The sequence below is a fragment of the Columba livia genome, chromosome 1, assembly GCF_036013475.1.
Source record: "Columba livia isolate bColLiv1 breed racing homer chromosome 1, bColLiv1.pat.W.v2, whole genome shotgun sequence".
In the NCBI taxonomy this organism is placed as follows: domain Eukaryota; kingdom Metazoa; phylum Chordata; class Aves; order Columbiformes; family Columbidae; genus Columba; species Columba livia.
In genome coordinates this window covers 106,153,159-106,178,083 of record NC_088602.1, presented here as the reverse complement: position 1 = coordinate 106,178,083, position 24,925 = coordinate 106,153,159, and the positions used below count along the sequence as shown (strand labels likewise).

Genomic DNA, 24,925 nt, shown 5'->3' with positions numbered 1-24,925 from the left:
AAAAATCATTCTCAGAGCCATGTGCCAGACTGCGCAGAGAGGTCCTGTCCTCCAGCTGCAATCAGGCCAAGAAACAGAGCGGGCTTCTCTCGATGGGATGAATTCAGGCAGAATTGCCAGGGCAGTGCTTAGAATTAAGACCGTATTGATTAGAAAAGCTTCTCCACTTCAGATGAGAAAAGAAAAATCATATCTAGCAATTTTCTGTAGCTACTAAGAAGGCAGATGGAAATAGAAATGCGTGCACATCTGCCACTTTGAGTACTAATAGTAGTCCCTCAGTTGATGACTCGTAGTTTGAACAATTTTTAGATTTTATTTACATGAAAATTGTTTGAAGAAAATATAATTCACCATATTTTGGACAGCTGAAAAAATGAGTTTCAAAAATTCATAGCTTGCATAATCAGTATCTTAGTGTCTCTTCAGGAAACCTGATTGTAGGACTGCTAGAAAAAGACCCCAGCTACCCCTCACGTTCCTTGCTGCACACTCTCCAGCTGCAGCTTCTAACGTTTTTTTCCTGAGCGGGTAGGATCTGTTGGCTTCCTCCATCGGCTGTGCACGGGTTCTCCATCGGCCAGAGTGGCTTGGTCAAGAGGCTGGTGCCCACCAGCCCCCTGTGATCCTCTGACCTGGACCCCTGGTACTCAGACTGACAGGAGGGCACAGCCCTGTTCGGGGCTCCCTTGCCTTCTCTCTCCACTCCTTCTTCTGGTGCAAGTACACTCTTGATAGTCTAATTCTGCCCGTGTCTGCGGAGCCCACTGTGTTTTCTTTCGTGAATTAAGCTGGGAGCTGTGCTAGTCTTTTCCCTCTCATAACCTTTTTACATTTTGACTGAGGCCATCTCTTAAGTGAATAAAAAAGCACTCTGCAAAGATAGGAAATGCCAGAGATTACTGAGATCATAGAAAAAGTGGAGAAATTTTTAGCAATCTATTAAAGGCTTTTTCTCCTCTTAGTTTTCCTTGGCACAAGTTACCTGTAAAAATTACCAAAGAAGTAAATCAGCTTCACATTAAAATGAAGTCTGTATTTCAAATCATTGTCTTCGTCCTGCTTTCTAGTTTTCCAGTCTTGAACCCAAAACAGATTTTAAACAATAATAGACAATGAATTCATTCTTCACTTTTAAAATATCACAATAGTTCAGGCTCCAGGGCTTAGAGAAAAAAACAGTCTTGGTGAAAATGACAGTAAAAAAATTGTAGGACTTGGCAGCATGGATTAGAGTGAAGCTCATTTTCAATTTAAACTGTCAGATACAGACTAAAAGATTAAACGGAGTCAAATAATAGCAAAAACAAAACAAAACAAAAGTAATATGGCATTGCAAAGACCTTACTCCTGTGAGTAAAATATGTCTCTTGATGTATGTGCCGTATCATTCGCAGTACAGGAGGACATCCATGTATCTAGCCAGTTTTGTTTGGTAGGCCATCCATCGGCTATATGTAAAGTAGTAAAGCATAGTCAAGTCCTTATGATGAGTAACGTTCCCTATAAAACACCGCACATCACTGTTCAGCAACAAAACCAAACACACTTTTGTGGTATATATGATAAGCACACATGCTTAATATTAAAAATGGTGTCTGTGACTCTAATGCAGCTCCCGCCCAAGTCAGGATGTCTTTTCCGGGGCAGGAATAGGTGCTTGGTGAGACCGAGGTGTCCTGTTGTGTGTTGCTGTCGCTCCCACCACAGTTTCCCTGGGAGCAAAGCTGTGCTGCCAGCGAGGTGAGACCTGTGTGGGACACCAGTGGCCATTGCGTGGTCCTTGTGCCTCGTCTCCTTTGCCCACGGCTTTGATGAGGGTGGCAGTTTATGTAACATAGGCTTAAAAGATTGCTGGGGCTGGACCATTTTGCAAATGAATCAGCAGTTTCTAACCCCTCCCTGCTGGGATAGTATCTGTTTGCTTCGCAGGGAGGCTGCAGACTTTTTTGTTACCTGATTAAATTCACAAAATTCTGGTAATACCTGCTCACTTTTTAATTAAAGAAATGAATTCTCAACGAAGCAAAGGGGCTAGAGGTTTTTCTCACCCCTTCTTGGACTTCCTTGCATTTTTTGCATGGACTTAAGAATAAAATCGAGCTCTCCTTTCTGTCCTGAGTATACGTCTCTAAGTACAACCCCTTTGCCTTCAGATTCAGCTTTGCCACCACTACTGAAAGTTGTGCCAAGCTCTGTACAGGGAAGAGCCTTCTCACAGAGCCTGGTGCGGTGCTTGGCCATCCCAGGACAGCGGAACCGAGCCTCCTGGGTGGCTCCGGTTCCCAGTGCCTGCCTTCCTGTGCCAGTGGTAGAGGCAGGAGGACCAGCAGCCAAAAAAAGCTTGAAGAAATCTTTTCAGCCATGGCACTCTGAGGCCCTGGAGGAAATGGTTTAGCCTGGGATAAATTAAGGGATTTTCTCTTTTGAGTCCTGGCATCCCCTCCCAGGCAGTGTGATTTCGCTGTGTCTCATCTGTCAGCTGTGCCACAGACTGAAACGTGGCTTGGTGTGGAGATGTGGGACCCAAACACCCCTCACCTCGAGGTATTTGCAGAAAGGGATTTGTCTCCCGGTTCAAGCCACCTTTAGTAAACTAAATACCTTGAGTGATCGTGGGACTTAGAGTAAACAAAGACCAGGACCAAGATGTTACTGAATGCAAATGGCTGGAGAAAGAAAAAACTGTTCTAGAAATCTCTGGTGTGGTATGGGACACACATAAACACTGTTTTTGGAAAGGAGAGGGGCATTGCAATTGATGGTCATGGTTTAAACAGTGAAAGGGGGAGGTGGAAGTTACTGTTTCATGCCTGAGAGCTTTCAGAGATGATGTGCCACCATGGCGAGGCAGCTTAGGCAACGCTGTGCTGTTCTCATGCTGCAGTGCTCTGGCATCTCAGCAGTAAACTGCTTTTTGGTTCCTTGCACTGTTAGCTAGCTGAAAAAGCTGTGAGCGATGAGCAAGCAGTGCATGTCTCCCTTCAAGAAAAAACATTCATTCAGCTTTTGTTAGTCCTTTAATTCTCCCTTTCTCCTAATAGGATTGGTAAGGATGAGAAAAGAGCTGGATAAATGAGAATCTGGTGGTCAGTCATTTGTCCCAGTACTAGGTGCCAGGTTTATTCAGAATATGGTTACTTCTATTAAAATCTGCTGCAGTGAGGAGTGCGATATGCATTAGCATATTGCTCATGTTGCCCCCATCACCCAACAGCCTTTACCATCTCCTGTTAGCAAACCAAAGTTTCCTGGGGGACCTCCCGGTGTACCATAGGCAAGCCCAGTTGCAGCCTATGTAGTCCCTTGAACTTATAGGACATGCCCTTGTAACCTCTTAGACCTTGTGTTTTCTGTGGCAGCCAGTTGCCCAGGGCCGTGGGTGTAGGCTCTGGGTGAGGGTGGAAGAACCTGGGTGGCCACAGCTCAATCCGCAGAGTGGAGAGCGCTGTGGGACTGCAGCTTTTGGCGGGGAAGAGGCAGCAGCCCCGCGGCACACGGGCTGTCATGGGCAAGCAAAGGGACAGAGACAGCCTGCAGCCACGCTGCGACAGAGCTTTGTTCTCTAGGATCTGGTCTGAAAAAGCCAAGTGCAGGTAAAGCAATGTGTTTGTCCCGAGAATGAAAAGTCTGAGTCAGGCTTCCCGGAGCTGAATCATTGGGCACGCTGGGGCAGTGCTCGGCACGCTTCAAAAAGACGGAGGGAATGGCAGGGTTTTTGTCCTCTTCAGCTGTTTGCCTCCAGTTTGAGACCAAATGTTGTGGCCACTGGCAAAGCTCAGAGTACATCTTGGAGTTGCTCTAAACCACACGAGCTTGCAGCAGGCTCCAGGGGCTGCTGGGGCACGCCAGGACGCAGCACTGGCTGCTGCCCCCTCTCCTCCCTGGAGCCCCATGGCTGGGACATGTGATGGGCAGGACCCCCAGCATGGCACCCAGCCCAGCACGGCCTTGGAGGAAGCACTGGGTCACCACTGCAGAATGGGCTTCTGAGTCTGAGAGGATGGTTTCCAAGAAGAAATGAGTATTTTAGATATGACATTTAGCTCCTAGCCTTTTGCTAAAGATGAAGTAACAGCTGTGACAGATGAGGTTATTTTATAACCTAAATATTAAAAGGAAGAGCTTCAGATGTGGAAGGAAGGAAATGCAGCAGTGAGGCAGGGTAGGTAAATAGCAACGCACATCGTTTGATAAAAGTTGCAGGACAGCTTAGTTTCTTCTGCATTGTGTCACTCAGTGTATCCTCTCTGAAAGAGTTGTATTGTGAATCTAATATAGGCAGGAAAATCCTTCTATTCCTCCTAGTTGTCCTCAGCTGCACTTCTTTATATTACATCTGATTTTACAACCACTGTAAATGAAACCATACAGTAGCTGCCATTAAAAAAAAAAAAAATCAGCTATCTGTCTTTGATTCGGTAAATCGGCACACTTTCCCCAAACTGTAACAGCATACATTTGAATTTGTACCCCAAAACAGCTCTTGCAAAGCAGAACTTTGCAGAAACAAGCTGGAAAGACAGGAATAATTCCCCATACAGGTTCATTTCTTTGACATGTTCCTGCAAATATTTTGATTTGTTTTGTTTTAGAAGAAAGTTGTGCAAAAGCCCCTAACCTGTTGCACAGACAGTTGTTTGTTCTCCCACCACAATGGAGAATTTTGGTTCTCACTATGTCCAGGTATTGTGTTCTTGCAGTACTGTGAGAAGATTTGTTAGTTCAGTTCATTTCTCAAATCTGCCTTTCTAATGTCAATATCGAGCAGTTGTTCTATCAAAACTTAAAAATTACTCAAATGTGGAAAAGTACACCCCAAGCTGCTAGAGAAATAAGTTGAGAATCTAGGAATTTTGTAATCTTTGCCTAAATTATGTCATACCATCCTGAGGAATGAAGGTGGTATAACTAAATTTATGCCCATCACAGATTATGCAATGTAATCACAACACAATAAAAATCACAGTATCTTATAAATGTGGGGGTTTTTTCTGAAAATAGGTCTGAAATACCACACCAAAGTCACTGACTATATAACAGATGCAGGATTTTAGCACTGATTATTAGACATTTTGTCAATTGCCATCAGATGAGTATATAAGCTCTACTGCTCTTAGGTACCCAATCTTCTATTCTTTTAATCACTGTTTGTCTTCAGAAGAAAGCAGTTCCATTAAATATCACCTAATCCCAGCCCCTTTACTGGGCATAAGAACCTCCTGCCCTCTTTGGATTGCAGTGGAAAACAGCATATGCAAGTAATAAAAAAAAAAACTTAAAAAAAAAAATCATCTCCTTGTGGCCAGTTCTCTGCACCTTGCTCAAAATCTGAAGGCAGAAAATAACTATTCACCCTTTAGGAAGGTAAATTGGAGTTACCCTTAATTTGCCTCTTCAACTTCCTGGAAGAGCTGTGGTCTCCCCGCTTTGCAGGGGAAGGAGGGCTTCTCCTTCTCTTTTATGCTGTGTTGCCACACCTTTGCATTGCTCCTACGACTGTTTCCCTCAGTTTATCCCGAAGGATAAATCCATGCAGTTACTCAGAGTGGATCTGGTGATTTGCTCCCCTCATGGCAGCAGATGTGGCCACCCATACCAGCAGGCCTGGGGCCTCCACGGGGTCACTGGGACCGGGCAGCACAAGGGGCACATGTCCCCCTGCATTGTCCCTGCTAAGACCTCAGGGAATCACATCTCTCACCAAGCTGTGCACAAAGCATGTACGCAGTAGCGTGCAGGGTCCCTCGGTATTTGGGATGTCAGGTACCCCCAATGCCAGCTGGAAAAAAAGCAGAGGGACCCCCTTTCTGAATTTGGTGGCTGCCCACGATGCAGGACATCACAGCCATGGGGAAAGTCCACTCAGCCTTCTGGTGGTTGGTAATATCGCCTTGGCCTTGGCAGCATCCTTATGGAAGGTCCTGGTACTCTTTGCACTAGAGCAGTACAGGGGATAAATGGTGGTGGTGGTGGGTGAGGCCTGCGTATTTTGCAAGGAAAATGAGGGAAAAAAAAATATTTGCACTTTGTTGAGGCTCCCAACATTAACAAATTCGATATTCCACTTTTGAAAAATATTGTAACCTCAGTCTCTTGCAGCTGTTCCCTTACCACCTTTTAGACTTCTTGCTTCTGCCGTGTAGACTAGAATGGATACATAGAAGGTTGCAAGAGCTTTTTACATTTTTTTCAAGAAGGGAGGGTAATTTTTATGCCCCTCTGATGCTCAAAAATAACTTAATAATTAATGCCAGCTATGTTACTTCTGCTGTGCTGTCTCTGCACTTGGGACATGCAGCTATGGCCTGTCCTGTACTTGGACACGTCCCCTGCTGCTGCCAGTGCATCCCGCCCAGGTGGCACCCCCGGTCACGTTGCTCTTCTGCCTTAGGTACCTGAAGTTTGTCTGTTGAGAGAGAGGAATTTGGCAATTCCAAGCACAACAGCGTCCCCAGACACAATCAAGCTGTAGCTCTCCCTTTTATGTTTGCCCAGGTCGCTTGAAAGTGGAGGTGCGGGCCTTTCGAATTTGCTTATTTAGAGATGCACGTGGCACAGATGCAAATAATGACCCACCTGAGTTATCAGCAAAGGCCACAGGGGAATAATACTGCTGTTTTAATGCATGTTTCCTTTTTTTGCAATGTGTATGTTATTAATACTGCAGTCGACAACTTTTGTTGTTATTGCTTAGATCAAATAGGAGAGGGACAGAGGTGAGGAGCCACTGTTTTTCTAGCTGCTACTATGCGAGATGAACTGATGAATAACGTGTGTGATTTCTCTTTCCCTTGTAGTTGCACTCTGCTGTGACCAGGATCCAAGTTCAAAGACCTGGTTTCAATTACACGTTTGCCCATATATGTATCCTGAACAATGACAAGACATGCATAGTGGACGACATAGTGCATGTACTGGAGGAGTTAAAGGCTGCTCGTTCTTCTAATCGAACTAATTTTGCAATCACTTATCCGATTACTCACTTAAAGGATGGCAGGGAAGTGTATAACGGGCATCAGCTTGGTGGGGTTACTGTGCACAGCAAAGACCGCGTGAAGTCTGCAGAAGCCATTCAGCTCACCTACTACTTGCAGGCAATCAACTCCTTGAATGACATGGTGGCAGAGAAGTGGGAATCCATTTTTTGTGACACTGTTGAACTTTTCCAGAAATCCAACAGGAAAGTCAAAATGTATCCTTTCACTTCTTCTTCGCTGAAGGAGGATTTCCAGAAGACGAGCAGGGTGTCAGAACGCTACCTGATCACAAGCTTGGTCCTTGTGGTCACCTTGGCCATTCTCTGCTGCTCCATGCAGGATTGTGTCCGCAGCAAACCCTGGCTTGGCCTCCTGGGATTGCTGACTGTGACCCTTGCCACCCTGACTGCAGCTGGGATCATCAATCTCACTGGTGGGAAATACAATTCCACCTTCCTGGGAATCCCCTTCGTGATGTTAGGTAACTATCTCCTATCTCTCTCTTTTGTGTGTTTGTGCCTCCCTGACACGTTTCCCAGCAAGCGGAGAAGCATCACTGCATGGCTCCCGGTGCCTCCTCCTCCCTGCAACGCTGCCCCGTGCCTAAACAGCCTCGTTGCCTAAACTGTACCGTGCCGGGATGTTAAAACCACACCTGGTGCTCTGGTGTGGTGTAGTGCCCTGCCATAGGATGCAGCGCCTGCATGGTAGTGAGGAACAAGGATGCACAAATGCCGTGCTTTGTGCAGAGCGGGAGCCCAGCTGCTGCTTTCCTGTAGATGTTTGATTCTGGTTTTGGTGGCCAGTGTTGGAGGGAAAGCTTTGCAGAGGTCCCCGTGCTGCAATGACAGTGTCAGCTGTGCTGGCACATCAAAGGGACTGCACACGTCGCGCATTTAGAGAGCACTGGCTCCTTGGGAGAGCAGAGCGGTGCTGTCCTGGCTTGTCAGGGGCCTGACTGTGGGATAAGGGCAGGGGTCAGTTCTGGGTTGTGTTTCTCCTGAAGCCCATGTGTTGGCTGAGAGAGCATAGGGAGGGTTACCCAGCCCTGGGGTGTAGAGCTTTGCCTCCCCGGGTCAGGGATGGACCCATCTGGGTAGTGCCAAGTGCATCCCGTGATGAAGGGCTGTGTAGGAAGCGGCATTGGATGCTCCCCAGCTCTGGTGCCAGCAGAGGCATCTTCATCTCCTTAATTTTCGTACCGCCTTCATTCAGTGTAGGGTACAGGGTGGTTTTGTTTTGTTTTGTTTTATTTTCCCTGAGGGTAGGAAAGAGGAGGAGAGAAGGGCGGTCAGCTCGCTACCGGCCCAAAATCAGTGCCCTCTCCTGTTGGCACCAGGGCGTTTGCAGGGATGCCGCGTGTTGTATTCAGACAGGCAGGAGGACTTCACGGGAGACAAAACGAGAGCTCTGGAGAGCTCACAGCCTCTTTGTGTTTGGTTCAGAACCAGTGTGAAAAGCTTTGTGCGCTGTAGGTGTTTAATGTGTCCTCGTTCATGCCGTTATTCATTTGTAGAGAATAATACATGCATTGATTTGATCACAGCTTCCCCAGCTGAAAATCAGTGCTCAGTAGTACTTCAGGTTTCAAGTGTAAGAGTGTCTCCACTGACTTAGTCACATCGTGTAGTGATACGATGCGTTTCAGCACAGCTATTTTTATACCCAGCGCCAGGTTCCAGTGCCATGTCCGTACGGTAGCTGTGGTATTGTTGCACTTTAATTAAAGACTGTGCTTCAACGCATCTCTCTAGCAGTTAGCTTACAGAATATATTCAGTGACAAAAATAATTTGACTACATCGGCTCTCATTTTCGGATGACATCCATGAAAATTAAACTGTGTCATAATCTGAAGGAAATGCAGCATGAGAAAGAGGCAAAAGAAATCTGGCTTTCTGACCTGAGTCTTTGGTTTCTTTTGTGGGTTTTTATGCCTGTGCATGTATTATAAAATTAAATTCCTCAAATTAAGTAGTGTATATTACCTGTAATATTACATAGGAGGAGATTTCCATATTTATTGCAAGAGTAGTAGAAAAGCAGCCTAAAGTCCAGCCATATGAAATGAAAGTACCTGGGGAGAGCAACTCGAAAATACGAAATATTAGCTCTGTTTGGAGATCAAAGCATCTGCTCTCTGGGACAACCTTTCAGATCTTTAGTTCACTGATAGTGACTATGCTGAGACTTGAAATCCTTAAAGACTTAGAGATAGCCGTGAGAAGTTTTGCAGTTCTATACTGCTGAGCTGTATAGCCAGCTCCACTTTTCTTTCCCTTTTTTTTCTGGTGGTTTGGTTTTTGTTTGGTTTTGGGTGGGGTTTTTTTGGCCTTGCTTAGTTTAAGTATTCCACTCTTAAGAGGAGTAGGTTTCAATATGCAGCTCCTATCTCACTGTGAACAAGTCAAGACAGAGCAGCCAAATTCGCCTGAATCTTGCCTGCTTCCCCAGCTGCATAAAATCTCCCAAGGGACAGGAATATCAACAGGTGAACAGAAGGCACTAAAGACATTCTGGAGTTTTTAAGGAGAAATTGTTTTAAACCAGTAGACAGCTAGAAAGGCAGGTGTTGTTTTTGTGGGGTTTTTTGTTTTGTTTGGGGTTTTTTTGTTATTTTTGTTTGTTTGTTTGTTTTCCCCTGCAGTACAACAAAGATTCGATGTGCATTTCAAAATTTATTTCATTCCTGTGTTGTTTTGCTTATAAAGGATTTTTGAACTCAAGGTAACCGAAGGCTAGAGATACAAACCATGCTCCATTATAGCCCGCTGAACTGCTTCCACTTAATTTCAGTGAGCATCAGATTAGATCATAGATTAACTGACCTTTAGAAAGCTAAAGGATTTCTGCCTAACAGTGTAGCCCTGTGGCTGTTACTCATAATCTCATGGCTAAAAGCAAAAATTAAATAGAAGAAATTATTACGCTGGACACATTTCAGGCAAGGCCCCTTTACTAGTATAAATTGTTAATGAAGTTTCCACAGTTTATAGCAGCTGAGGATTTTTAACTTTTGGTCAGCATCATCAGGCTGGAGGGAGGACACTCTCCAGACATCATCTGCCTTCTGCCACTGGACAAGATTACATTTTTCCTAAGAGATACTTCTCACCCTGTGCTTTGTCTCCTCCTTGGGCCACTTCCCCTTGTGTTTCACTGCGCTATGGCATTTGCATCATGTCTATCCTCAATTCCCCTCTGCAACTCAGCTGTCTTACTTATTTATCCACTGCATCTGGAAAACAAATTCTTTTATATTTCTTTGCACATTTGGGACTACTCTCACTTGTCCAGTCCTCTTCCTTTTCATCCCTGGTTTCCTCAGACTGTGCTTACCAGACTTCCAGCAACCTTCTTGCTTTTAGCTGTTCCACATCTTTCGCGGAGAGCGGTGCCTAAATCTGGGTGCAGGATTCAGACTCAGGCTTTCAGCAGCAAGTGGAGTAGGAGGATGATTTCACACATCTTGCATATGGCACTCCTCTTTCATACATCCCCATATGACATTAACTTTTTTCTCAGCGGTTGAAATGGTTGGCATTTGTTTGGTGGCACATGGTAGTTCACAGATCCTTCAAGTCACTTTCCACCCTGTTTGCACAACCAGTTATTCCAACCAACATGTAGAAGTTAGCCTTTGTCCTTGCTGAGTTCTGGCTTATTTGTCTCACACCATTGCTCCTCTTCATTAAGTTCATCTTGAGACCATCACTGCCCTTCCAAGATGCATTAACTGAAGTTGGTCAGCAGTGTTTTGCAATTATTGACTTTTTCATATTTTCAAGAATTACTTTCTCAATAGTTTTAAGTAGTTTGTTCAGTCACAAGCCCATTCTAATAATTTAGGCAGCATGTCTGCAAAATACTCCTGTCAACGTGCTCTGTAATACTTGATTTCATTCATCCTGTTTTCTGTGACATCCCTTCTGCATTATCCATTTTCAAGAACGCAAAAGCTATAGTGAAGGGTACCAACCTTTGTAGGTGTTGAATCCTTAGCTTTTGCATCAATAGGACAATTTTATGTTATTAAATTGCCATGGCTTACCAAATTGCATTCCTAAGCTCAGACTGTGTAATTGTAGGCAGGAACATCTTTTGCCTGCCCCACTTGTTAAATCTGACATACTGGTTTAAACACTAGCTGCTTTGGGTTTAATCACCTTCACGGTAGTTTATGCTAATTTACTTTACTCTTTAATTAAGGCAGGTTACTGTAACTCAGCTCATGAAAGGTAACTCATTAAGCCAGAATAACTCAGACACTGACGACTGTACATAGCCTGAGCATGTCACTACTGCGACGGTTTTTGTGTTGTGGCAGGTTTCTTTGCAGCCCTCACTGGCTGCTAACTGACTGGCAAAAGGTGAAGCCAGGAGAGGTTGTTGCCAGAGACCTCTTTCCCCAGCAGGGACCACAATAGCAAGGTCCCCTTTGGCCACCAGAGGTACAGCTGTGAGGATGAGGAGGGTGGGCTGGCAGAGGGCAGGCTGGCTGCGGCCGCGACTGGCTTCTTCTCTAGGGATGTCTAGTCAAGCCCAACCAGGGACTTTGCTTCTTGACCTCTGGATTTATACAGGTGCTTCTAACGTGAAAGGGAAGCCTAAAACCTGTGAAACTTGGCGGGCTCCCACCATTCATCTGGGCAGGTTTTGAATTAGTATAAGCCTCCATGTTTTTTTAAAACTGTTGTCTGCATTTATCAGTGTTTAAACAAGTAATTTAAGGTCAAGATTACTCGCATGCCTAGTTCATGTGGAATACTTAGCTGAATGAAGGCTATTCCTTTTTGACCCTAAGAACAAAAAAGTTAAATTCTTCAATTCGGCTGAATTTAAAATAGCTGATTTATAGTGTCAGCTAGAAAGCAGGATTAAAATTGTGATTTCCTATTGCCAGCTCTGCTGAAAACTACGGATGTTTGGTCTGACACAGATGCTAATGTATTCATCATAAGTTTCCCTTATGCATTAAATGCTGTTTAATAACTGCCAAACCTTTAAAAATATCAATTTCATTAAAAAAAAAAAAAAAACTGTTGCCAAACAAAACCATTGGACAACAAGCTGGCTGAACAAGTTTTTGGCATGACTTTTTTTTACCTCCCAGTGGTGGTACGCAGCATTTAACTTGGAGACTCAAGAGAGAATTGCAGTATCGCCCTTTGCACTGACGAGAAAACTAGCAATCTGTTTCCTGTTCCTCTGGAAACTCCTACAGCTTATTCGGGGAGAGGCGGCTCTTCTTCAGCTGCCAAGTTCGTGAAAAGCATCGGCTCTGTGAAATTGCAGTGGAATGCCAGGCGCTGCCAGATACGGGCAGGGAGGAATGCAGAGCCGGCTCCACAGGCTTATATTTAGCCTGCGATGCTGGCAGGGGAAAACCAGTTAGCAGTTACAAGAGTGGCTTGAGCTTGCAGCACACTGTAAATGGAAACGATAACCAGCCTCGTGCAAAACTCGCCAAAACAGGGAAAAATGAAAATACATCTTCTTACTGCCTCCCTCCACCCTACCATCACATCCTGCTGTGTCAGTAATGCCCCTTCTGGGAAGAAAGGAGGGGAAGACGGTCAACAGAGTAGGTCCAGGGAGGGACAACTGGGAAGGAGCAGGTGGAAGAGAAGGCTGAGAGGGGATCTCATCAATGTTTATAAATATCTCAAGGGTGGGCATCAAGAGGATGGGACCAGACTCTTTTCAGTGGTGCCCAATGATAGGATGAGGGGCAATGGGCACAGACTGAGGCACAGGAGGCTCCACCTGAATATGAGGAGAATCTTCTTTACTTTGGGGGTGCCAGAGCCCTGGAGAATGCTGCCCAGAGAGGTTGTGTCTCCTCTGGAGACATTCAACACCCACCTGGACACATTCCTGTGTGATCCACTCTGGTGAACCTGCTTTAAAAGGTGGGTTGGACTAGATGATCTCCAGAGTTGCCTTCCAACCCCAACCATTCTGTGATTCTATGGAAGAGTCAGGCAGTTGGGAAAGAAGGTCAGAAGGCAAATGCTAGGAAAAAAGGAGAGAGGAGGTCACTGTTTTTGATGATGGGAGTGAAAAGCACAGGAGGGCAATGAAAGGGTTGCTGAATGTTAGGGACCATGGAGGCAACAGGTGGCTGAATCAAGAAGGACAGCTAACAACCAGTGTGAAAGCCCTGAGAAGACGGGGGTGCTTGGGCCAGCACATGTAGCTCGCTGGAGCTCCACCTCGGTGCTGCTAAGGCATCCAGCCCGCCTCCTTCTTCAGATTTCTAGAAGAACATGCTAGTAGGGAATTGCAACATATGCCAAATCTGTATACCCTGAAAGCATTCATTATCCTCCCTATCAAGTACCCAAGTGTTTGCTATATTCAATAAACCTGAACTGTCAACAGTGGTTATAGAGAGAGAGTTTCAAAGAGAGAGAACCAGCCCCTGCACAGGTCTCCCTGGTGTCCTTTAGTCCACACATAAAGGTAATACACACATGAATGTTTGACTTTGTATAGTACTTTTCCACCAATTTTCCCGTTGTCAGATAATAAAAATGTGAATCTTACTGAGTCTCTTTTGTTTTTATTCCCTGAGCTGAGCTTTCTCGCTCTCCCTGACCGTCTGCCCCTCTGCCATTTCTTCATGCCAGGAAGAAACATGTAGCTTGCCGCCCCACTGCCCCTTTCTGCCATCTCTTCCATCTTGCTTGCAATCTCCAGCAGCCTCCAGGAGGTCTCCCCCCCTCACTGCTCCAGGCCAGGGTATCTCCTTCCTGATGCCTGCAGAGCTTTCAGCATCTTTTGGTCTCCCTGAGCTTCCTGTATCTTTCCTCCTGTTTTCCCCTCTCCGGCCAGCATGTGCCCTCTGCCATTTTGGGGGCTTTTTAAATTTCTGTTCTCTCCCATCCTCCCCTCTCCTCAACCACAGCTAGGCCCATTGCTCCTACCCTTTTCCCTGTATTCTTGAATAACTTCCTTGGCTTCCTAATAGGGATGTCCCTACTATACCCTGCAGTCGTATCGCAGCTGTTTCAGATTTCCCATCCTTTGTTTTTTCACGCTGCCAAAGGGCTTTAACAGTGCCCTGAAAGTACACTTGGTTTTTTCTCACTCCATCTGTTCAGCTTTCCCAGTTCAACCCTGCAGAACTCAGCTAACACTCCTAAAACATTTTGTGTTTTGTTCCTTTCATTCCCCTTCTAAGAAATAAATACAATTATCTGGTTTTATCTACCCTGAGCAGAATCCCAGGTGCGTCATTTTCTTAGTCATTTCCTTTTTCCTCTCCTTTTTGGCTCCTCAGTCCCTCGGTCTCTTTCTGAGTTCTCTAAGCAGCCATGCATCTTCTGCAGTCCCTCAGGCGTCACCAGCATTTCCATTCCTCAAGGGGAAGAGCAGAAGTATGTCCACAGGCAACCTCTCCTCTCTCAGTGTCCCAATGAGTTCCCTCACCAAAGCCAGTGTTTTGCACCCAAAGGCGAGGTGATTAACCATCTCCTGCATCTGCTGGTCCCCATCTCTCCAGTTTTCCTCCTAAAGGATCTGGTGCCCCAAGCCCCTTGAGGAACCCAAACACCAAGAAGCCACTAATGCATGGGAAGGAAATGGACTTGGAATACAAATGGTGGCAGAGAATTTAGACACTGTTGTACCAGCTCTTTCCCGTGCCATGTAAAAATAGCAAGTAAAACTTGCAGCCAGCCATGTGTGATGGTGACACAGCCAAGGTACATCCATGTCCCCCTTTCACCCCTACAAACCCCACTGAAATCCTTGTGCACATACATGCTTCTTGACTTCAGAAGAGTGTTGATGACTCAGTAGATATTATGCTTTTTGGAAAAAAGGAGCTTTATCCATAGGAAGTCTGTCCAGAAGACAGTTTAATATTGAAATGAAGTGCTTCACAATCGCAGAATAAGATCAGGCATTGCCTTTTGACTGGTGGTGCTCCAATACACATTTATTTCATATGAAGTGCCATTTTCAGGTCATGAGACCTCTGCGTTCTGGCAGAGAATGCTGGCAGTGGATTAAGTTAAGTTGTAATAAGCTACATCTGGATGCTTGATAGAAAACCAAAGCTGAGTTCCAAACTTGCAATGTCTTCTTTTTTTTTTATTCTCAGTCAGTAAAAATAATACGTGGTATGTGCTTTGATTTTTTTCAACTTTTTGAACATTATATTTCACACACAGTTGATCTATATATTGTAAGTAAGAGTAATGGCAAACATCATTTAAACAGCAAAATTTAAGGGTATTCTTGAGATGTTTTAGTTGCAGCTTTTTCACCAGAAAAGTGGAACTTGAAGTGTGGTAAGCTAATCTATATTCCACTGGCCCATATTCCTCTAGGAAAACACTCCTAGAAGAAAAAACTCCTAGAAGCAACTGATCCTTTGGGGGTTGGTCTCAGGAATTTAAAACAGATTTTAAACATTATTTTGCTGCAGATATACTCACTTTGTCTTACTCTGTCTTCAGGAGTTGTCATGTAGTGTGTGTCACTTGGCTGTTCTGTAACATGGTAAACCTTTTAGAGGTGTTTGCAGGTAGCTTTCATTTACCTTTAAGTCATTTTTTTACACAACATGCATAAAATCTGTCAGAAACTCACTTCATGGGGAAAACCAGTTTGCAATTTTATCTGCTGATGTAGAATCACAGAATCGTTTGGCTTGGAAGGGACCTTCAAAGGTCGTCTAGTCCAACCCCCTGCACTGAGCAGGGACATCTTCAACTAGATCAGGTTGCTCAGAGCCCCGTCCAGCCTGGCCTGGAATGTCTCCAGGGATGGGGCATCTACCACCTCTCCAGGCAACCTGGGCCGGTGTTTCACCACCCTCATTGCAAAAACTTGTTTCCTCATATCTGGCCTGAATCTCCCCTTTATTAGTTTAAAACCACTACCCCTTGTCCTATTGCAACAGGCCCTGCTAAAAAGTCTGCCCCTCTCTTGTCATCCTCTGTGCCGCAAAACTGAGCTTTTCTCCCTCTCTCTTCAAATAACAGTTTAGGCAGGACATGGTGGTTCCTGGGGATTTTCTGATGTTTCCAAAGAGGCATGATTGGGAGGAGCAGGGCAGAAACACTCTTTGAAAGCCAGCAGGAGTTAGATGCTTCCCTGCTGTTTACCCCGGAACAGCAGCCTTGCACGTACGGCGCGGGTTTGGCTCAAATGCTTTTGGTTTGGATCTGCACAGTCTGGGTAGTCGGGAGATTATTGTGCCGTGCAGACATAAATATTCCAGCAGCTAAAACCAGACTTCGCTAACGCTCTGCTCCTTCTGTTGCACTGAACAAAATATGACTTTTAACTTTTGCCAGGTCTTTCACAAAAACAGAGGAAAGCAAGTCATTTGTCTAAACAGAGTTGACAGCCTGCTATTTAAATGCCAAAACAAGCCTTTACCAATTCTTAAGTGGAATTAAATATTCACTGTATATGTAAAAGTAGATTTTGAACCCTAACTTGCTTTGCATATCCATTTTTCTCAAAAAGCCGGTCAAGTTTTCTCTCAAATATATTTTTGTCTTTTAAAATGTGCTTATCTGACATTCTTGCTATCTGTATAACAACAAAACCTCAAATATTACAGTGGTTCAATTATAAAAAAAAACAAGCAAAAAATAGCATTTTCCCAAAGCCTAAATCAGTAACTTTTACTCTATTGAAATCAATGGCAATACTCGTAATTAACCACACACTTGCTGAATTACCCATATAATTACCCATATAATCATTATAATAAGAGGCCATCGATTTGAATTGAATTCAGAATTGCTTAAAAAAAATTTGAAAATGCAATACTAAGTGACAAGATGGCTTTTTAATAATGAATAGCTTTAAAATACACATAGTCCAAAAATACAAAGTGGTGGACCCTGTTACTGCCATTGCTGATTAGGGATTGTGGTGAAGTCTAGGACTATGGATACTGGGCATTGTTTAATTCTGCTTATTTAAAATACATCTTCTCTTTGTTTCTATTCCCCTTAGCTAGGTAGAAAAATGACAGGAATGCCAACATGTGTCTTGTGTATGTGTATGTATTTCTTCAGAGCTAGGGATTTAAATGTAGGATGATTTTCATTTCAATACCATATGTAAATCATGCTTTTAAAATTAGCCTGTTTCCTGAAACACTGGCTCATTGTTGCTTGTTTGCCATGATGAAAGATAGCAGTGGGGAATTTATAACTGGGATGCATCATGCACCCCAAGCATCGCTGACTGTGTCCCAACCATTTAGGGTGAGACCGAGAGCATGATCATGATTTGTTTTTCTCAGTGCATTCTGTGTGCAAATGTGTACTTTTTAATATAACTCCGAAAGGGCTACGCTTGACCAAAACAGGCTGTTTCACATGAGAACAGAGAGTCAATCCTGTGCTGCATTTCCAGAAGTCAAGTTAAGAAATGTAGGAAAGATAGGATATTCTGGCAGACATTTGTTGCCAGCAGACTGGGATCAAAATGACTCTGGTGCGGCAGATCCGTATCAGTCTTCTGAGCGACCTAGCCCCCTTTTACGTTGTGCTTGGTGGCGCTAGACCAGAACTAAATGAGGCATAAACCTCCTGCTGGATTTCAGGGTGCACCCTGTTTTCCTGCCTGTGCATCGAGCAATTTGAGCACAGGCTTAACAGCCCAGGAGTCTTTCTGCAGGATCTACAACTAAAAATAACATTGTGGTCTCATAGCATGAAGCACTGAGCACCAGTTGAAGATTTCTCCTCTGCAGGCACCAACCAATACGGTGTGTTGTGCAGGGACACTTTCCCTTCTTCACTGTGCTTCTGTGGGCACAACCACCCACAGCTGTGAAACACAGCAGATACTGGGAGTATATTATTAAACATTTGGGTTTCTCTTATTTTGTTGCCAAGTAGATACAGCACAAAACACAACTCTCTCTCTGGAGACTGAGGCAGATTTTTCTCTGGTGTGAATGCACCAAAGAGCTTGTAGTTTTGATCCCAGTAGTGAATTGAGGAATACATGGGCATGCCTGGGTCTTTCTGACTGGTGCTATTGGAGAGATCAGCCTGAATCGCTTAATATTCATCATGCCGAGATGCCTAACACACTGATGTACCTAATTTCAGTATGTTCTTCTTTTGGGAAGATCCCAAGTCAGATGTTAACATCTGCAGGCATAGTACACCTTATTGATATACATGTAAAATTTAGTAGTTTTTAAAGCAATAATTGCAACTACTGGTCCCAACAGCATTGTTGTTGTGTTTCTGAGGTATGTTGTCATATCCATAATCCAATTACAATACAGACACATAGGGGTCTGTGTGACAAGAGGTAAAGGAGGCATTGCAATTAGTACAACATACACTTACATGTCATCCCGTGTCGCTCTTCAGGTGTTCTTCCTAATCCAGGTGTCGCATCTGCATGTACCCTCATGCTTAGTTGCGCTTTGAACTTGTGCTTGGAGGTATGAAATGGAGCCAGGCTGTGCTTGGGTGGGTGGGACTTCGCTCGCTTTACAAATGAGGACGCATTTAAGGCTACTTAACTGTCTACAGCCCTCAGTCCTGTTGCCACAATTCTCCTGAGACAAACACTGCTGCCTGCAAACATGGTTGATCAGATGAACAACCTATAGCATGTTAGTCTTTTGTAGGATTTTACTCTACACCTTGAACTGTGACCCCCAGAAACACTGAGGCAAGAGTAGAAAAAGCCAGTAGGATTTGTAGTGTGTTTTGTTTGCTCAGCAGAAGTGTTTTGGACTGGCAAGTCTGCACGTGGTGGGGTGTCCAGCAACAGGCACTGTCCTTGAGGTCTGACATTCATGCGGCAAAACTGTAGCATTGCAGCATTGATGGACCACAAAGGTGTACCTCAGTGAGAGTAACCCACAGTGTGTTGAAACCACATGTTAACAATGATTTAACTGTTCGGCTCAACCCATGCCACTAAATTGTGATAAACTCAATGAGAACTGTCATATGAGTTAGGGTTGGTGCTAACTCTGTCTGCATGCTGAAGGATCTCAGTTAGCTGTAGTATTTTGTTATTTTAGTGGGAATGGAGTATGAAGCCAGATGTTTGCTTCAGCTGGATGCAAATTCTCTCGCTCTGCCTGCATATTCAGTAGCATTTTGAACCCGCTGTATGTTCCGAGTTAAAATCGTGCCTGCTGGAAGAGGCCGCATGAGGCAACTCATGTTTTTAGTCAACAACTGGTTGATTTCAACAACTGATTGATTCCAACTCCTGTGACAAAGTAAGTCTGGATTAGCAGTTTCACTTGGCTTTTCAGGAGATGAGAGCTGATGAGCTCACTGATCTAGCTGGAAAAACATAAGTCAGCAGGGGGAAATTATCTCAGCCTCTTTGTTGACATTACTGTGGAAAGCAATCCCAGAGTTGAGCAGTGTACACTGTTATTTTTAATACTATCAGCTAGGAAAATTCATTGCACCTTCATTATATCATATGTTATTACAGGTATCATTTTGGAAGGGGCAATTCCTGCAGTATGATGCTAATCTCCTGCGTACTAATTCTGCACAAGTGCAGTTCTTGAGACCTTGCCTGCATTGGCAGCAAGCTGGGATATGAATTTATAGCATCCTAGCTATTTGATGTTAATTCACTCCGTGTTTGTCTCTGTGGATGACATTTCACCCCCACTTTGAATGTGAATCAAGCTGACCTTCACAGATTTCCACAAAGAAAGCTGGTACAACATAACTAGCCCTCTGTAAATTCACACACTTTTTCACAGCACACTAAATTCCTCTTGCAGACAAGTGCTCCTATTCAGTGAGATTATTTCAGGCTTAAATCAACCGGAGGCAGCATTCATCCAGCTGAACCGATAGTGTTACAAGGATGCAGCCATTACAATACAAGCAAAACCTTAAATCAAAATCCAGACTTAACCTCAGTAACTCTGACAGAATGTGATTCCAGTTCAGGTTTTTGCCTACCCAGTTTAAAAGCCTCCCATGCGTCCTACCATGACTCATTCCCAATTTCAGCCAGTCTTTTGTGCCATCAGTGTCAGTAAAACATTTCAGATTAAAAAGTAACCCTCAAAATAAATGTCTCTGGTGTTTCTAATCCCAACCATTCCTTTAGTCCAATTTAGACTAGAAACAGGTGAATTGTTAGCGATGAGGGGGCAGCAAACTTTGGTAGGGGTGGGGAAACGGTGCCTGAGAAGGGGGAAACCCCTCTTAACCCAGCTCTGCTGCTAGAGGAGTCTGACCCCTTAGGAAGACAGTTTGGTGCTTTATTAGTCTTAATTCTGGCATTTAGTGGGCAACATACATACTGGTGCAGTATTCAGCCTCACTGAGATGGAAATCAATCACTGTTAGTGTTTTGTGTGCTGGTGTATTAAAATGGGATAAATAAAATTAATTACCCCTGAAACACAACCTTCCACGCAGAAGGCTGGAACTTCACAACTTGTGAGATTTTATTAAAAGAGATTGTACTCAAGTGCACAGGCACTCACATAAAACCTCCAAAACAATAAGAACAAAAAAATGAATGCCACAATGTACTGTTATCTCTGCTTTCATAGATGAATATAACTGCAAGAAGAGAAACCAAAACTTCATTCTCAGTCATCCTCTTTACTTTCTCTTACTTAAGAAGTCTGTTTGAATACCCAAACCTCACCATGGTAAGGTCAAAACCTCACATGATTTTAGTGCAAAATTGAACATATCCCCTAATCTTTAAACAACAAAACCAGACAGCAGCCTTTGTTTTAGGGAAGCAATTAGGCCAAGTGAATAGGGAGGTGCTCTGTGCCTCCAGTGCCTGGGAACTCACTTCACTGCCTTCCTACAGGCTCTGGGACTGCTTTAAATCCCTTCACTGCTCTCTGCTTCCGTCCTGCCATTTGCCAGACCAGGGCAGAGCCAACTTTAATCCCAGGCTACTGATGGCCATTTGCAAAGGCTTCTTGCTTGAACAACAACTTAGCAGGGGAAAGGATGCATTTCTCTTTGGGGGTTTTAAAATGGTACTAAAAAGAACAGTTGCAGTGCCTGGACATAAGTAGCATTTAAAATGAGGTAAATAATTTGATAATATGAAGCAGTAGAAAATTTTGCCTTAGTTTTTACAGCTTCCTACAAGTGCTTTTTTTCTCTCATGCATGCTCTACATTGACTTTGCAGAGCATGTGTAATTCCAAGATTTGATCCTGAAGGAGGCCAGTGAAACTTTTTATAGCATTTACAGCTACTCATAAAAGCACTATATTTAAGCTAAGCATAATTTATTGTTTTTATTGCTGGTATTGTTATTAGCTTCTAAAATTAAAGATAGCCCACCTCAGCTTGTAAAAAATTAAAACTCCTCAGAAATCATAGTGACTGTCTTCTTCATTTCCTGTGGCTACAAAAGCCAGAATTTCTGTCCTCATTCATCCAAGATATGTGGTAGGCCTATCTCCTACACAATGCAAAGTAGTAGAAAAAGATAATAAGGAAAAAAATATTTTGGTCCTCGTTTTCACCCATGCCTTCCTCCTGTTCCCTTAGATTTTCCTTTGCCCCATCAGAATCTCTTTTCCTTAAAAAAATCCCCTCTTTCCATGTACTCCTTCTTCAGCTCATGGTTGTACAGCCTGACTGGAGGGCATGACTAGTGAATCGTAATAGCAAATGTCAACAGGAAAAGATTTCCAGTAGCCCATTAGCTGTCTGGGTTCATATTTATTATTTACTGAATGACTGTGAATAATGAACAAATTGCTCTAAATCATTATGGATTTGTGGCTAAACCTCTAGTAAAAAGGGAAAATCAGTTCAAGCAATTACAGAATTTATTTGCAAGGAAAAAATTGCCTTCTTCTCATTATTATTATATAGGGAAGACATAGCTCCAGCAATAGAAATAGAGGTAATTGCTGCAAATCTGTTAGGGATGAAAAAAAAAATGGAAACTCTGAAATGGCAGAACAGTGAAAGAAATTCTCACAGAATGCTTCCATGGAGCTCTCTGCCCTAATGTCTGTGGGTTAGACTTATACAAGCATCAGCAAGAACACTAGAGATTGTCCCCACAAGTTGTGCTTGCAGTCAGTATTTAGAGGAGTAAATTAGGTTGGGTAAATCCCATTCTAGCTAAATAGGGCTAATCTTTAGACTGCCGTGCCTAATTTGTGCATGAGTTTGGGCTTAATCTTTTTCTCAGAGGATACTGGATCAGGTCGTAGTGCCACTGATGCAAAAAGTATGCAAGTTTGCCATCTAGGCTTGTCTTCCTAAAGGTAAATGAGAATTTTGTAGTTATTATACAAATGGACAGAGGAATCACAAATTGTACAATTGAAGGAAAATACCAATTCCTTTCACACAGATTGTGTAGCAAACAACAAGAGGAACCTATCCCAAAATAGAAGAGTATCTAAATGTTTTTCTGTTAGCTTCGTGGAGCACAGGCAGTGCTGCCTCTTCATGCATTTACTTGAGCAGTTCTCTGAAACAGATTCCGTTTTAGGGTAGTCTTCAAGATTACATAAGAGCAAACTGTGGGTTTATGTTTCCTACACTAGAAAATATGTGGTATCAGAAGTCACGTTATCAAACAATATCCGAAATCTTATACCTGTTAAAAAGTCATAGAATGATGGAATCAGAATCATTTCAGTTGGGAAAGACCTCTAAGGTCATCGAGTTCAACTGTGACCCTAACACTGTCATGCTCAGCATCGTATTTAATTAGCTCTAAATTCTTTTACTCATCACGAAGTCAAAGGCTTTCCAAATTAATGCAGCTATTTGAGTATTTTTAGGCAAGAGCCTATTAACACTGAAATGTTTTTTACAAAAACATGCTATAGCTAAAGCTCATGATGGAAGTAATTTGTAATATTCAATGACCTCATTTTATACTGTTTTGCTCACTCAAAGCTAATGCATATGATGGCATGTGAAATTCTGAGATGAGCCTGTCTGCAGGACTTATGGGAGCCATAAATGGATTAAACCTCTCACTCTCTGCTTTGGCAAGCGATCAGTTACATTTAAATAAAGGTCAGTCTGTCTTTACAAAGAACACACTGAAAGCAAGCTTAATAGCTTTTCCTACTGAGCCTAGAACATAACTATTTGAAGCATAATTAGCAACAGGGTACCAGTCACTGATTGTTCTTTTTGTTTGATTTTACATCTGGGGAGTTCCAGTATTCCCCATTAGCTTTAAGAGGGGGCACAGTGCTAGTTATCAAATTGACAGTCTTGACCTGGCCTCTGAGAGCATCTGTAAAACATTGGGAAAATTAAGCTGAATGCCAAATGCTGTAACAAAACCAACAGCATAGTGTTGCTACAAATTGGAGAGTCATGGTCCACATTGTGACTCCAAATAACAATGTAGGTAAGATATCTGATATACATGAGAGTATATCAAGTACAGCTGCCCCTGCAGGGAAAGGTATTGACCGCAAAAGGGCTATTTTTTCAAGTTATTTACATGTTTAGCCTACATGAGGCATTTAAAAATGAACAGAATCATAGAATCATAGAATGGTTTGTGTTGGAAGGAACTGTAAAGATCATCTCACTCCAAGTCCCCTAGTAAGTTTTCTCATTCATCAAAATACCTCATATGTTTGGTGGTTTCTTGACCACTATTCATAGCCCTTGCAGCTAAAGTGATAATCATCTATGGGGGAGAGGACAGAGCTGATACAGCAATTTTGGTACTCTGCAGGCAGCCTGAAATTCTAACAGAGATCTCTGAATTACCTTGACCTGCCTGACTGGAGCATCAGCTTCAAAAATCCTGTGATTGCTCTTCAGTGTCATCAGCAACTAATTCAGCACTGATCATTTTATCTAATGTTATCAGGGAACAGGTAAGAGCAAAATACTGTGGACTGACTTTAGGGAATTTCTAGAAAGAATGCAAGAGCAGACCAGAGAGACAGACAAGGGACAGCAAAACCAGCAAAAGAATAAGGAGGAGGAGCTATAAAATGGCAGGAAAGAGGGTGGGATTAGATGGAAAGGATCTATTTAAGTAAAGATGAACATTATGCGAGTTATTATGAGAAGATATTGAAGTCTTACATTTTAGTTGTGATACAAAGACTATATTTTTATGTTCATCTCTGTGTAAAACACCAACCTACCTTTATCTCAGACACATTCATCTGGTAGCTGGTGACGGCTGTGTTTGCAGCTCAGGTCTACTATGAGAGAGCAGAGGTGTGTCCTCCAAATGTGCCTTTGTTATCTATCACAAAAAAAGAAACACTAAGAGGAAGATGACCAAGCAGGGATTAAGATAAAACCATGCACTTTTCCCAGTTTACCTGCACTTGGGGGTTGAACACAGGATTTTAGGTCTGCAGGTCTTTATCTCCTTTCACAAGTACTATAATCATTTTAAGAGTTAATTAAATACCTTACAAAATGTAGCAACTGCCAAGAAAAATAGAGCCATACTTGGTTTTACAAACCCTTAGACATATTAAAGAAGACTAATGCCTTAAACAGTTCCATATCAGTTCTAGCATTCTGCGTCTCAAATTTATTTGTGCTTTTTTTGTTTGTTCCATTTCTAGGATTTCTTTTTCCTGATGGAAAATCTTTAGGAAGTGGAGAAATCAGTGACTGATTTATCTGACAATATTCAACTGATATGAAAGTTTCATTTTTTACAGACGGTCTACAAAGCAGCCAACCAATGCTCTGCTTCCAGCATAGGCACTTCAAGGTCGTATTTCTTTGTTTTTACCACAGGTCAGATCCCATCATCAGGAAAAACTAATTTCAAAGCATCTTCCATCACAGGCACTCTGAAATAATGAAACAAAACAACCAACCAGAAAGAAATCCTTTTTCTTTAACCCATCAACCCTGCACCAGCAATGCAGAACTCTCCTCAAGCTCTGACAATAAGGTTTGCTAGTCAGGTTGCAAATGTGCTCCTGTGCCTTAGACCTCCATAATTATTTCTCTCTTC

The 24,925-nt window shown here is 43.2% G+C and overlaps 1 protein-coding gene across 1 annotated transcript in view; it reads left to right on the top strand.

The window, feature by feature from the left end:
* The window catches only part of PTCHD1 (patched domain containing 1), a 39,829-nt gene that overhangs the window by 7,352 nt on the left and 7,552 nt on the right, over positions 1 to 24,925 (top strand). Inside the window, exon 2 of the mRNA XM_065071167.1 lies at positions 6,801 to 7,461. Coding sequence (XP_064927239.1) covers positions 6,801 to 7,461 — 661 coding nt within the window. The remainder of the gene's footprint in view (positions 1 to 6,800; positions 7,462 to 24,925) is intronic.